The sequence below is a fragment of the Pteronotus mesoamericanus genome, unplaced genomic scaffold (assembly GCF_021234165.1).
Source record: "Pteronotus mesoamericanus isolate MK-2021 breed Mesoamerican mustached bat unplaced genomic scaffold, CSHL_Meso_final contig_291, whole genome shotgun sequence".
NCBI classification, from domain to species: domain Eukaryota; kingdom Metazoa; phylum Chordata; class Mammalia; order Chiroptera; family Mormoopidae; genus Pteronotus; species Pteronotus mesoamericanus.
Genome location: NW_026555124.1, coordinates 4675449 through 4691667, shown reverse-complemented (window position 1 = coordinate 4691667; position 16219 = coordinate 4675449). Strand labels below are relative to the sequence as shown.

Genomic DNA, 16219 nt, shown 5'->3' with positions numbered 1-16219 from the left:
AAAAATGCGTTTAATATACCTAAGCTACTGGACATCATAGCCCTGCCTACTGTACATGTGCTCAGAACACTTCTACTAGCCTACAGCTGGGCAAGTATTTAAGCATCGTCTTAAGAGTAATTGCCTTTCTTTGCTTCTCATCAGAAGCAGGAGTTTGATGGATATCTTGTAGACATTACGGGATGTGAAAACAAAACAACATCCAAAAACAGTGGCAACACAGGTTATCCTTGTGATCTTGTGGCTGACTGGGAGCTGTGGCTTGCTGTGCAGCACCATGAAGAATATCATGCTGCATATCCTTAGCTGGGCTAAGACTGATGTGAGGTCGATCTGGCTGCCACATCTGTCATGACATTGATCACCAGGATTGATTTGGCTGATCGCTGGCTAGGCGGGTGTCCCCTTCCTCCCTCACCAATCCACGTGCACCCCTCGCGAAGCGGTGTGCTTGGTTGAAAGGATGACCTTCCCAACTAGACGAGAGGGCCGGTCTTCGGTCAGGAGCATACGAGTAGCTGTGCTCCTCTATTAGAACCTCCAAACAAGCTCTCAAAGCCCAGCTGAGACTGAAATTTAAAATTCGAATTATGGTTTGTACTGAGTGTGCGTCACTTCTGCACCATCATGAAGTCCAAAATGGTTAAGTTGAACCCTAAGAAGCCAGGGATGAGAAACTTTTCTTTCAGAAACTTCCTTTGTTGCGTCATCCCCTTTTTCTAGTTGGGGGCCATTCCTGAGGTTTCATTTATAATTCCATTGTATTTCCTTACATCAACAGTTATAAACTTTTTAAAAGCGATGCCAAAATTAATTTTGTTCCAAACCTTCAACCTGCAGAGAAAAACCGATATTACATGTTACATTTTCATCACTTAGTGGACAAAAGGAAAAACTGATTAGAACACAAATATTTCATGTAACTTTTTATTAAAAAGTTGTTATATTGGATACATGTTTACAGATATAATTTTAGAACCTCAGGTATACAAATGTGGGCTCTGGCTTGCTTCACTGAGTGAAGGTAAAGATAAAAATCCTAATCTGCCTGAGGGTAGTCATTTAAGAGCAGTTAACATGTAGAATATTAACAGTTATTCTTTAAGGGCTATTTTAAGTCCCATTCTCATATCACTGTGGATGAGCATATATATAACAAGAAGTGTTATCCTGTAATTCAAAAAACCATTCACATTTGTGCTAAAGAGAAAAGGTTCCTACGACAGCAATGATTTAAATGTTTAACACTCATGGCAGTCCTTCAGAAAGGAACATTAAAGAAAGTCTTCCTAAAATATAAATGTGTTGGGTTGGCTAAAAAGTTCATTTGTTTTTTCCGTAAGATGGCTCTAGTAGCGCTTAGTTGTCAAAACAATTATTAGGGTGTATTGTGACAGTTGTCATCAGTGTGTGTTTAAAAAAAATCAAAATTGGTGAATTTTGTGCAGTCATTTAAATACTGAGGATGGAAGAAAATATACAACATTTAAGGCATATGATGCTTTATTACTTCAAGGTAAAAACACAACTTAAATGCAAAAATAAAAATTTGTACAGTCTATGGAGAAGATGCTGTGACTGATCGAACATGTCAGAAGTGGCTTGTGAAGTTTCGTGCTGGGGATTTCTCGCTGGACAATGCCCCGTGGGTCTGGTAGACCACTTGAAGTTGATAGTGATGGAGACGTTAACTGGGAACAACCAATGTTATACTATGCGGGAGACAGCTGATATACTCAAAATATCCGAATCAAGTTACTGGTGAAAATGAAAAATATGTATTTTATTTTACGGAAAAAAACCATATGGATTTTTTTGCCAACCCAGTAACAGTTCCTACTGGAACTTAAAACTACTTAGGAAGAGTCCAGTAAATAGGGAAATGCTTTAGGCCTGAGCTTTTTAGATTACAAGAGGAAATTCAGTAAGAGCTAAGAAGAGTGAAGGGGCTTGATAAAACTTTTTGAAAGACAATGTATTCATATGGTAATGGTACTGATCCTGGTTTAAATTTATGTCACTTGCCTTATGTGGCGGAAGGTGTTTTTAATTTTATGTTCCTGTAATGAAAGAGGTGGTACCAAGCCCCATGTTGTGATGCTTTGGTGCTGGGACGTTATTTGCCCAAGGCACACCTTCTTATAAGTAGCGTCAGTGATATTTAAAGTGCAGTTGACCCTCATTTGTTTAGAATTCTTTCATTCAGACTGGTGTATGACCTAGTGGTTTATAATAAATATGGATAATTTATTGGCTTTTAAAAGATAATTGTAAAATGGACATACCTCAAATGGAGTTAACATATTTACAACAAACCAAACAAAAGCAACAATCATAGAATTACAGGGTCACATTTTAATTCCTGAATTTTACAGTTCATCATTAATATCACCACATGTATACAAATGATGTAAAACAAGTACAGTGGTATTTTTGATACAAAATAAACATCTGTTTTATGGAAAAACTATACTTCGTATCTACACAGACAGCCCATCTTTTCCAAACAATAGCCAAAATTAAAATTAACTACAAAATCTCCAAAATGGGGAAAACTGCTTTAGTTTAAGCTATTTCAAGAAAAATGGACCCATAACACATTACAGGGGTGATCTGAAGATAGCGGGAATTAAGATTTTTAATTTTTCCCCCAGGGCATTAAATTGTAGTTTGGGGGATGTTTTTCTCAGCATTATCTTAGATCACAGATGAACAAACTAACATTAAAATATTTACAGTTAACTTGTTCTAAAAATAAAACCTTTTAACTGTTCGCCTCAACTTATTTTAAATTCATTTACGTACATGGAATGTGCTTTTACTCTTTAAAAAAAAAAAAAAAGCAGCTTTCATATTACACCCTTGTTCGTTTATGGAAAAGCTTCATGTGTTGCACACTGCCTTGACAATAAAGTAACTTCTTGGGTCAAAATGGCCTTTAGATATTAAATTCCACTTAATTCAGCACTATTCTTTGTATGTTAGTCTTCATAAGTTACACCTTAAAAATTTCCTGCAGCTCTGGAGAGAAAGACAATTTACTAACAAAGCAGAAAGGAACCTCAAAGTATCTTCCATAAAAGATTGTACTGGTAGGCAGTTGAGAACATTCTGTTCCATCTTCCATTTCTAGAGAAAATCATTTTGTAATACTGTACTGATTCTTGGCATCTGTTATCTCTAAAAAGTGCTGATTTTAATGTTACATGAACAAAACTATTTTGAATCCAGCTTGTTTTCATCAAAATACATAGGAAAATTCCCGGTGTAGAAAACTCAATCTGTGCTGTAATACAGGGCGTACTTCTCTTTGACCACAAAGGCTGAATTTCTGTTATATCTTCAAATAAATGGTCTCAACTGCTTAACTTCATTTTTTATGATTATTGAATTTGTTTTCCACGAAAATTTCTTTTAAAAAGAGGCATTTGATTAAAAGAACAACATGGCCAGCACCATTATATATGTTATTGGGTTTTCAACTGAAGTTTTATAATTGGTTCTAATCGATACCCCCCTGGAGCAACCCTGCATTAATATTATTTTATCAACCTTGTCCCTCCCCTAAAACCGTCCCCAAACCTGAGAGTTTCCTTGCTGAGACATAGCTATCTCCCAGGGTCTGGTTACTGAACTTTTTTTTTGTTGTTGTTGACAGCCTGTAAGGCAAATCCCTTAATTACTAGCAAGCAATCAAGTTCCTGGGAAGCCTGGTTTTTTTGTAGAAGTCTCCTAGCTGATATACTGAGTGTCTTTTGCTACTCCATGTTATACTTGTAAGTTCAAGTGAGAAAGCTTTCTGATTCAGAATTTTAGCTCGCTGAACAGTTGCAGCATTTTAGTAAGACCAGATGTTTAGGGTCCCCAGTAAATTTTTTATGAGCCAAGGCGAGGTCTTTTCCTAGGAGATGTTTCTTCTTCTTCATCATCTTCTTCATCATCTGGATAATCCACTAAACCAACCAAACTTCCCTATTGAAGAATAAAAAAAAAATTTTTAAAAACGTGTAACTTAAATAGATATACCTGAATCTGATAAAGGAACTGCCTGAAAATAGGAACACTTAGTAAGTACAATATAATTGGTGGTACTCTTAATTACCTTCAACTTTTCTATTTCTTTTGGATTTTTAATGATCCCTCACAATTCAATTTATTCAGCAAAATTTCACTGGAAAAGTAACTATTTCCAAGCAGTAGGGCTGACAAGGACTCATGCGTTTGGAGCTGAAGGACCCTGGAGATGGAATAGTTCATTTCTCTAATTTCAAATTAAAGAAAATAGCCAGTAAGTGACAACAAGCCTCTTCTTAGTTTCTGTTCCTTATGTATACACTTCATAACTAAGCACATGTCATTGTTTTCAAATGGCTGACAATATGGTTCCTAAAACTAATGAATGAAAATTTTTGGGTTATCTCTCTCTAACCAAAAAAAAAAAGTAAGAATGAGGCAATTCAGGTGTTTGGCCTTTTATGAGTAATGAGGCCCTTTGACAATCCTGTTAAAGGTCTGGACAGTCTACCCAGAAATTTTTATGTCCTGAGGTTTGCATGCATTTTGAACCGGTTCAAAGAGACTTATACACATGTCCCACAGGTTAAGGGGGCTACAGTAAACACAAATTGTATTTATTTCAAACACTTGGACCTCTAGGGGTTAAACAAATACAATGGAGATAACTCACATTTCAAACCTAAGTAGCTTCATTCCTAAAGAATCTAGGCATTAGCACTTTACCAGAATATAACCAAAACACTGTAATATAAATCAACAAAGGCCTTGGAGCAGCTAGAAACAGTTATCTGAAAGTCTGTGAACTAAATAAACATACTCATGTGAGAATCCTTTTGCTTCATTTTCAGCTTAACACACAAGTCTTAAGTTTGATAAGCAAGAGGCAGTATTACAAAGTTGTTAAGAATATAATGATTGTAGTCTGACTGCCTGCCTTCAAATTCCAATGCTACCGCTTTTTAGGTGCATGACCTTGGGCAAGTGATTTAATCTTTCTATGCCTCGTACTTAAGACCTCATTGAACTATTTTTAAAACAAATTTTATTTATTTATTTTTAGAGAGAGGAGAAGGGAGGGAGAAAGAGTGGGAGGGACATCGATGTGAGAGAAATATCAATCAGTTGCCTCTCGCACGTGTCCTGACTGGGGACCGACCCTACAACCCAGGCATGTGCCCTGACCAGGAACTGAACCAGCAGCCTTTTGCTTTGTGGAATGATGCCCAACCAACTGAGCCACACTGGTCAGGGCTCACTGAAGTATTTTGAAAGCAAAACATGTAAAGCCCTTGGCACAGTGCTTGGTATGTGGTTAGTGTTCAATAATTGCTATTGCATACTATTACTATTATCATTATTATTTGTTTATTGTTTTCTAAGTCAAGCAACTTGGATGAGAAAAGGTAGAAGACATAATCAGAATACAAACGTCATCTCAGAGAGATTAAATAACTTACTTGAAGTCAAACATCTAGTAAAATAGCCAAGGTTTGAACCCAAACAATATTAATTCCACAGCAAATACTCTTAAGATACAGTCACAATATTACTAAATTGTCCTCTCAAAAAGTGAAAATTAATTTTAAAACTCCTAGTTAGAAAACATAAAATGTGTTTCAAAAACAGTAGCATCTCACTGAAAATGCTACTTCTGTATATTTTGGTCAAGAGCATACCACACTCTAATGCTGAATAAGGATTCTACATTTTTGTAAAACAATAAACTGAGACTTATATTTTGTGTTTGAAAGAAGCATCACTTCAGTTAGGTTTTTCACTATGGCCTTTTCCACCTCTTGTCCTTTTACCTGTATACTAACAGTTGCCCTATGTTTATGCCTTTTTATTGTAAGCTATTCCATTTTGGGGAAAAGAATGGTTACATGGAATAAAAATGTAAGTGAAAGAAAAAGTTTCATATAAAATTTAAACTTGTTTATAAAAAAAACGTAACCCATGGGAAATACATTGGCTATGCTAATGATAACAAGGCTAATACCCGTAACTAAAGATTCATTAGATGTCTACTGTCTCCTCCACCCAACTGGCAAAGGTTAAAAATAACAACAACACTGGCAAGGCTGCAGTGAGCCGCGCATACTCATGCAATGCTTATGGTAACACACCAGCACAGACTTTCTGCAGAGGAACCGTGTGTGAAAACTTCCTACTCATTTATCCAAGAAAATAATTTAAAATGTAACAACACTAGTAATACTATCAGTGAAATATCAGAATCAACTTAAGTGCTCCAAAATATTACAGGGATGAGGAGAGGGGTGTGAGGGAGGGGAAATTCTTGAAGTGTTATGATACAGCTAAATAAAATGAAATTCTAGAGTCATCAACAATGTTTTAATAACATAAAAATTCTTATAATAAATAAATAAATAAGTAAAACACCAGATACACAACTGTTTCAAAAGACCTCAATTATATGTCAGATAAACCCATATACCTAAAGAAAAATCAATCAAATGTTAGCAGTCATATTTTCTGATGATGTGGGCAACATTTTTCTTCTTTGAAATTATTTTTATTCTCCAAATTTTCTTTGGTAAACTAAAATAATTTTACAGATGGAAAAAAGGCAAGTTTGTTTTTGTGTCGAGCAGTTTCACATACCTTGGTGGCTGTTACCGATGCAGCCAAGTTTGTAGTTTTGGAAGAGGATCCATTAGAAGTTGCTGGTGGTGTCTGAGCCACTACAGATTTACTGTTTGTACTGTTTGTTCCATTAGCAGCACTGGTGGAGTGGGAGAATGTAAATTTGAAGCCACCAGAAGATGTCCTCTTGGGAAGATTTTCCTTGTCTTCACTTTCTTTTGCTAAAGCAAAAGTAAAATTTTGAACCTATTATCAGTAAATATTACTAAGTCAAAGCATCTGAAAAGAACAGTAGTTTAAAAACTTATAAATCACTGTCTTTGCTTAATAAGAGCTAAAAGAACAGAGGAACATGATTTATGTCTTTATTACCTGGAATCTCAGAAATCTCAGGATTAGAAAGGACCTTCAGAACCATGTAACAAATCAGCCCCTCTACGCTGGGATTCTGCGCTGCTGTATGTCGGACACTTCCAAGGACTCATTGGTTGCCTGACTCTTTATCTCCCTACAGCTTCCACTTACTGAATCTATCCTTCTAGGCGTCTTTTAAATCCCCAATAATCTCTCTCAAAAGTTAATATTTCAAATACCTAAAGACAATGATATCATCACATTTATCAGTCTTTTCTTTCCTGAATATTCCATGTTCTTGTGTGGGCTTCTTTTGAGGCAGGAGTCCACTATCCCTGTAATATTTGGTTGCTACTATTTTTTTAAGGTAGAACAATCTGGCTATTAAAAGGTGCCTATTCCCTAGGAGCTATTTGCTCCTGCATCTAAAATAAATGGAACTTATGGCGTTAAGGAGGAGAAAATAAGTGAGGCTGAGAATAGTTTTGGAGAAAATGTATTAACTCAATGAAGTGCTAACTAATAAGAAATACCTTTAGATACTCTGATTCAAAAATCACAAACTTATATAAAGTCTAGAAAAATGCTTTTTCCTTCCAAGATATAAATTTTTATTAAACATTTAGATGAAATATGCAGAACAATAGTCCAATAATATAATTTCTCGGGCAACAGAATCAAAGTTAGTTTTTTTGAAACATGAGGAATTTTGCTTCTATTTCTCTTGATATTGCATCTTTATGAGACGGTTGGGGGGGGAGTAGAAGAGGATAAAGGGGGATAAATGGTGATGGAAGGAGACCTGACTTTGGGTGGTGAACACAACACAATATACAGATGATGCATTGTAGAACTGTACATGTGAACTCTATATAATTTCATTAACCGATGTCACCCCAATAAATTCAATTAAAAAAACCTTTTATAATGATTTTAACATTTCAAAGAGCAAAGTTACTTCTTTGAGGTTAGTTTCCTCAGCAGTAATAGGCAGAATGCTCTGGAAAATTTCTATGGATCTGTATGGTGTCTATTATTATTGGAGATTTCAGAACAGAAAAAGAGTCAAGACTGTTCACAGAAGGTAAAGTATAAAAAGACAAAGTACAATGAAATTTCTAAATAGCAAACGAAGACTATCATGAGATAGAATGCTTCAAGAAAAACATTTTAAACATGACAAGAAATCCTAAACAAATTTAGAAAAAGTACATAACTTAAAAATTATGGTTTAGTATGAAATTTCTCTTTCATGTTTTATAAACAATGACCAGAACTTTACAAGCACATGAATAACCTGTGTAATAATTATAAGAGGATGCACTATTCAAAAGTTCAAAATTTTAATACCTTTCTTAGTCTCCATAAATTTTTCATAACTATCTGGAAAATCATCTTCTGGCTTAGATTTTTCCACTGGTGCCACAACTGCTTTTCCTTCCTCTTCTTCATCTTCATTAAACCACAATTCTTCATCCTCTTCCAAGGCTTTTGCATCTCTGCGAAATCTGTTACTACGCAATATAGATGGTACACTGTAAGAAACATACCATAAATTTTGAGTAATGATTTAAAATTCACAATAAAATTAAATATGAGAATACTGATGTATAACCAAGAGGAGCTGAAGTAATTTTAATTGGGTAACATTTATAAGCTGAAAAATTATCTTGAGTTACAATACGGAGCAGTAATTTTTCATATAAAAAATTCGGGGTAGGGAGATGTCCTACCCTCCTACATATGACCCTGTCCTATCTAATGATGGAAAGAAAATTCCTGGGCAAATTTCACAGGTAAGATCCAACATAAATTTATAGGCTATAAATGCAATATACTTAAACAATACCTGTTCAGTTTCTGATTTTGTCTGTCTTTTTCTTGCTCATATTTAGTCTTCAATCCTTTGAATGTCTGAACATATTCAATCGATTCAAGTGCTTTATAAAAGTTTTCAACTATATGTGCAGTAAGAGACTTGATATCTTCCTGTATAAGCACAAAATTTAGATTTCAAATATAATACAATGCTTGTTAGGAGAAAAACTTAAAAAATTGTGTTTTATAATTCCAAAACTGATCAAAAAAGGTTTTTCAAAATCACCTTCTAAAAATAAATGTCCTAGTTTCTTTACACATGAGCCAGGACTCCACAGAAAACTTGGAAAAAAGGAGAAGCAATTCACTGGATGGAGCCCTTTTGGAGGATTATAAAGAACATTTCAAAAGTAAATGGATTTAGTTTAGGTCTTCTGTTCATTTTTTACACTTACATAGCACTTTACAATTTAAAAGCACCTTCACATACAATTTCACTTGATCCTTATAACAATTCTATGAAATAGGTTTTATTATACCCATTTTACAGAAAAGGAAAATTGAGGCTTTGAGAGAAGCTGGATGGACTGGTCAAGAGCGCAAAGCTAATCAGAAAGCAGATTTTGACATTATATTTTCAATAATTGTTAGGTATTACTTAATGATTTCTCATTTAACATGACATCCTATCGATCAAAATGAGATATGCCTTACCTAAAAAAGAAACACAGATCTCTCAGACTATATTGCATATACAGATCAGATAAACTATTAATTCAAATACTACTTGTTTATTACCAAAGTCTTCCAATGGTATAATCTTTGTGAAATAAACTGGTAGTAATAACTTCTAATTTCTAAGTGAACCATTCTAAATAATCACTGCAACACACGGGTACAATGCAGGCTCAGTTAAGTTATTAAAGTCATTATTAGAAGTTATTAAAGTTGTGACTCAGGTCTTTAATACTAGTACTGAAATATACAGGCTCCTTCTTTAGAAGATCCACCATAACCTGATTGCATAAAGAATTTTAAGTCTTTAAATGAGCTTCCTTGGATATCTCAGTGAAAATAAATGCAAAGAAGGTTAAGTTAGAAATCTAGGCAAAATGGTCTGTGTTGTACACTCAACAAAAAGGTAAGTTTTGGGATTCAATGTACATTTATCAACCATATGGATTTTCTCAATAAACAAATTCAGCCACAGGAATAGGGACCGGTTTGTGAATCTTACAATTTATTTTATCGGTATCTCATCAAAAATTTTAAAGGAAAAAAATGTAAAAGTTTATCTCTGATTCATTAGAATAGTGCACTGTGAATCTGGGTTCGGATAGCTGGTTAACTTGAGCTAGTTAACTGTATTTCCTCTTTTCCAAGGCTGAAGACAGTATACTTCAATCCTTTTCAGTATCACATGCTTGGCAAGTGACTGGTATTAAGAGAAACAATCCAGAAAATGAATTTCTAGCTTTGACTTTATTTCTTAAAGTTCTTTCTAACAACGTGGCCACTTTCCCCAGTGGAATGATTTTAGTGTGAGAGAGGGCAAGTTTATTGTTATCAGTTTTACAATTACCTGTCTTATCCTTGTTATTCGTATAGAGCTCTCTCCAAATCTTTTCATCACAAATCTTCTGTTGCCCAAAACTGAGCTGTAACAGAACTTCAAATTCTGACTGTGCTCCTAACCAAATAGATGCTCTTGAAGAGTTCACTTAATCACTTTGGGTATTTCAATTCCCTTACCTGTAAAATAGGTAGTTGGAGTAGTCTATCTACCTCCCTGATCTCTTCAACTTAAAATTTCATGATAAATCCTATTTTTATGCATCTCATATCAATGTCTAACAAAGAAATTATTTTTCAACCTTTCTATTCATTTTTATCGCTAGCCCTAAAATTGATTAGAGACATCACATGGATGGCATGACTGTCTGAAATGTCCACATATGACAAATCTGATCCTGAAACATTTGGCCAATACATGGAGCTAAGATTATAGAGTAAATGCGGGTTAAAAAGACTATGCTAAATTTCACAATTTAAAATATTTACTAAACATATGATTATTTTACTTTACTAAGAATCCTTTAATATAAACTTACCACTCTTATAAATTCAAATAACTCAATAACAGCTGAATTTAACAGATTGTACCGAGTTCCATTATCCAGAAGAGCATTTATAACTGGCTCAAAAAGATTTCCCTTGGTGATGTAACGATTATAAAATTCATCTTTAAGGCCAATTATCCGCCTCATAAAACGAAGAGCACCTAATTAAAAATAATACAGGGAATAAGTCAATGACCTTACTGATATTAATCAATATACAGGTGTTTTTTACATAAAACAAAGTATATGTTCTTAGAATAAAAAGCAAAACTGTGCACTAAACATCATTGGGCTTTAAGAAAAATACAGTTAGGAAAGACCACTCAAAACCTGTAGGAGTACAACTTGATGGCTAGAGCTAACAAAAAATTCCAATAATTGGCAATTGGGAGATAAACTGACCTAGAGCAGGTAGCTCCACAGCAAAGAGATTTAAAAAATACACAAAATCCTCAAAAAGCAAATGCTGGCAGTACTCAGAGCAGTGCAGAGGATGTGGAGACAAAGCAGTGAAGGCAGCCCAGAGTCAGCAGGGGGCTGTCATTAACGTGGGCACAGGAGTGGTACAGACTGCCAAGGGAGCCTACCCCTCTGGGGAGGGGGCTGTGGAGGGAGATACTGCTTTTAAATTTTCTGAACACACCGCCAAAGGGGCCTCTGCTGCCAGTTTAACAGAGAGTTGATTTTTACTTTTCACTATTTTGGCTTTTTTTGCTGTGGAAAAATCATCTGTGAACCAACATTACTTCCACATTATAGTAACATCATTCTCTCATTTACCGATTGCTTATGAACTGTTTTGCCCTAGGTAAACACGTACTGTGGCTGATCAGACTGTACTTGTAAAAAAACAATAAAGTAACAAATAAATAGTATAATTTGGCTTTTCACATTTTAGAATACTGAATTCCTTTTAACTAGTTTTTTTTCCTTAGCTAAGTTAAACAAATTTAGCAATGTTACTGCTAAAATTACCAAACATTATAGTTTTAATCCCTTATTTTGTTTGTTGATCCTTTATCTTGTAACCTTTCCTATAAGTAGTTTATTCTATTGATACCACTACCCAAATTTTTCAAAATACAAGGTTTCCAATTTTGTAAGTCGTCTCTCATTTCAACCCTTTGTTGATGAATAGAAGTCATTAAAAGAAGTTGTGGCTGTTCAAACAGGTTCTAAATATTATCTGAGAATAAAACAGAAACAGGCCACATACAGTAAAAATGTATGATAACTGTAACACTACACCAGTGTGGACAGAAGTACTAGTTATAACATCACCTCTTTTTGTGGTGGGCTAAGAAATCGTTTACTTAAGATTAAAAAGATTGAAGTATTGGCAAAGAGGTGAGCAAATAGGCACTCTCATACACTGCTGGTGAATGAACTGACACAAACAAAGCCATAGTTAAAACAGAATTGCATGTAATAATGGAAATCTTGAAGCATTATAAACGTTTAAATACTAGAGATTCGCTCAATTATGATAGATCCATATAAATGGAAATACTCTTCAGTCATCAAAAAGGACTAAAGAAAACCAGACAGAAAACCTGTTATGACAATCTTTCCTAACTTAATATGAAAATTTAATGTAAATACAATCAGAATGAACTGGATAAAATTATTTTTAAGTTTTTGTGATAGAAAAAATATCCAAGAGCCAAGAAAACTATGAACAAGAAAAGTGAGGTGGCACTTCACAGACAATAAACTTTACAGCAGAGAGACTATAATGGCATAAGAAAAAACATTTCCTTTATTTTACCTAGTGAATTAGAAGAATAGATGGCCCAGAAATAAGACACAAGTATATACGGTAACTTACTGCATAATAAAGGGAAACTTTAATTCAGTAAATAAAAGTTTATTTATCAAAAATATTAGCACAACTGGCTATCCATCTAGAAGAGAACAAAGGTATTTACAAAAAAATTTCAGATGTATTACATATATAAGTGTAAAAAGTGAAATAAAAATATTATATGAAAATTGAGAATATTTGTATAATCTTAGGACATAGGAGACTTTCCTAAGCAAGACATAGAATCCACAAGCCATTAGAAGAAAAGAGACACATAGGAATTTTAAAAGTCATATGGAAAATAAAGGTAAAGACGAAAGACAAATGATACTGAGATGTTCTTCCCCCAAAACATGATAAACGGACGGTATCTCTAATATAAAAAGAACTACAAGAAAAAGATAATAGGCCATAACAGATAACACACAAAAGCACTAAAATATAAAAATCAGTTGTCAAGTAAACTTTAAATTAAAACACAAATGGAATATCACATTTTCCACCATCAGCTTGATTACATTTTAACAAACCAGTAACACGGAGTGCCAGAAAAATGTCCAGTGCTTCAATCTTTTGGGAAAGAAACCTGGAGGCTATATGTTAAATTAAAATTTAAAAGGATATATTAAAAATATATAAACATTTTGCCCTTGCAATCCCATTACTGGGAATCTATCCTATGAAAAAAATCAACTAGTACACAAGAGATTTATATACTAGACTATTTACTACAGTGTTGTTTGGAGTGGCAAAATACCAAAACAATTCTGTAATCCATGTATTAGAGAGTGGTAAAATAAGCTGTGGAAAAGCCATTCTCGGGAACATTACTCAATTCTGTTTAGGAAACAAAAATTGGTTCACATCATATCCAATGACCTAGACTAATATTAAGAGACTGAGAGTATCCTGTTTTTGTAAAAATAAAACAAAAAGACCTCTGTGTGAATATGCTTATGCAGATTTCTACAAGTATAGAAAAAGGAATGGAAAAGAAATAGTGCAGGCAGTTAACAGTGGCTACTTTATTTATTTTAAATATATATTTATTTTTTAGAGAGAGGGGAAGGGAGGGAGAGAGTGAGAAATATCAACACCCTGATGGGGGACTGAGTCTACAACCCAGGCATGTGCCCTGACTGGGAATCAAACTGGTGACCTTTCATTTTGTGGGAGGATGTCCACTGAACTGAGCCATGGAGGCCAGGGCAACAGCGGCTACTTTAAGGCCTTAAAGGTAAAGGAAGTAGTAGGGAGATTAAACTTTTCTCTATATATTAAGTAAATGCTTAAATTTTAACTATAATTTAATACTCAGAAAAAAACCCCCAACAAAATGAAACAGAGGGAAGCATATTTATCTCTATTTGCAGGTGAAATTATGTAAAGGAAAGGAAAATTTATAGTTTGCCAAAAATCAACACTGGTGCAAATATTTTACAAGTTCAATAAATAACTTGAGTTACATGAAAACAAAGCAAGGCCTGTATCTCAAAAATATAAAAAGAGATGCTACTAGCTCTGGCTGATGTGGATCAGTGGACTGAGTGCCGGCCTATGAACAAAAGGGTCACTGGTTTGATTCCTGGTCCGGACACTAGCCTGGGTTGCGGTCGGGTCCCCGGCTCGGGGGGCAGCACGCAAGGGGCAACCACACACTGATGTTTCTCTCCCTCTCTCCCTCCCTTCCCCTCTCAAAAAATAAATAAATAAAATCTTAAAAAAAAAAAAAGAGTTGCTACTAAAGGACAATTTAATGAACCTGGGGTATAAGGCAGTAGGATTGGCTCAATGAGTGAAATGTTATCATAGCACAGAGTATTATCTCAGGAAAGCTAACTGAATCTAAATGTAAGCAAAAGTGTGTGGGTAGGGAAGCACTAGGACCTATTCCTCTTGTCCTTTAAATAAAAGAAAGATCAGCATTTCTCATAATCATCTCTTTAATAGCATAAATACTACTAAAAAATAAATAAATTCACAAGGATAACTTTGGCTTTTATCTCTATTAGAAATGTTGTTCCTTAAAACATTTTACTATTCATTTAAATTGATACTTACACAATGCCAGGAAAGTGTGCTTTGAATTCATCAAGACCAAGACTCTTCTTAGCAAGTCCTTGTTCATAATATAGTTTTTTATGTGATACGTGTGATGTTCCACACAAAATGTGAGTAGCTCTAAAATTAAGGCAAGCAGCTGTGCTGTTTGATAATTATCTACAAAGAAATTATCACATGAAAATCAAATACTGCAATAAATCTAAATAAAAAAGAATACAATTTATATCCTGTATTTTAGAGCAAAAGTAAAACTGTATTTCCTTCTCATTTTTATAATTAAAGAAGTTACAGATTTTTACTTTTTCATTAGGCAGACTCTCCAGAAGCAATGTCAGTTACCTAAAATAGATACTTTTCTAAGGCTCTTGTTATCAATGATTTAATAATGTTAAGAGGAAAATAAAACCCTCAATAAAAATCTACAAACATCATAGTAAAACCATCAATGCATTGGGATTTTCTTGATGTTTAATACATGTTTTAATAATTAATATTAATAAATCTATAAAAGGGTCCACAGTAAAAAGGAGCACCTCAAACTTTTCACCTAAAGTGGTATAATGCAAATTTCCCAAGAAAAATTAATATGCTTTCATTAAAGACATCCTAAAGGAAGGGATATTCTTGAATAGTTAAGTATCAAGTTAAAAATGCAACATCGAGATTTTTTTTTTAGATATTCTTTTTTAACATCAAACCATACATGAGATTTATTTTCAAGAGGCTTTGGTCTATACATTCATGGAATGATTTCAAACTGTTCCCTGAGCATCAAAATTGAATATAATGCAAGGGCTTTTACAGGTAATTACCCACACCTACTAAAAATGTTATAGAAAAGGAAATGTTAAACTGTGAGCAAATTATGGGATCACAGTCTTACAGAATAGAAAAAAAAATAACATCACCTAATACAGCGATTTTATTTTTATTTTTCAAGAAGATTACATACATAAATATCTTGTGGAATTATGTTGCTATTAGGAATAAATTAACATTCTTTTTTAATAACAGAATGGCCATTAAATATACCACACACAATCCTGGCATTTCAAAGGTCTTTTCTACTTTAAATCAAATAAAGAGTTTTACTTACTCTAAACCAGTGTGTTTAACACTCAATACATATTAGTCCCTCACAATTAAAAACACACTCTTTTAATATCTCAATTCCCAAATTTTATGTATAAAAAATTTTGTAACGAAGATCTACAGTGTTAATTAAACGTCTCATTTTTGCTTTCCCAAGTTAGGATATGAAATTACTCACCTATTAACTGAACTATTTCCTTACAGGATAACTAGGTACACAAAGGCATATTTTCCATGCTACCAGGTCCATACCTGGTATGCATGTTACAAGTAAAAGCAACAATGTTTGCTTCCACGCAGATTCATAAACAAAACTTAAATATAAGGCTGTTATGAACACTAA

At 34.0% G+C, this 16219-nt stretch overlaps 1 protein-coding gene across 2 annotated transcripts in view; it reads right to left on the bottom strand.

Moving 5' to 3' along the window:
- Positions 1-931: 931 nt before the first annotated feature.
- Positions 932-16219, bottom strand: part of PPP4R3B (protein phosphatase 4 regulatory subunit 3B) — a 49813-nt gene continuing 34525 nt past the window's right edge. The window contains exons 11-16 of one of the 2 annotated variants that reach the window (XM_054575428.1): positions 14782-14940; positions 10908-11077; positions 8828-8967; positions 8329-8513; positions 6643-6845; positions 932-3972 (exon numbers count right to left, since the gene is read on the bottom strand). In XM_054575428.1, the coding sequence (XP_054431403.1) occupies positions 3877-3972; positions 6643-6845; positions 8329-8513; positions 8828-8967; positions 10908-11077; positions 14782-14940 (953 nt within the window). In that variant the 3' untranslated portion in view covers positions 932-3876. The remainder of the gene's footprint in view (positions 3973-6642; positions 6846-8328; positions 8514-8827; positions 8968-10907; positions 11078-14781; positions 14941-16219) is intronic. The other variant, XM_054575427.1, reaches the window with a different exon arrangement.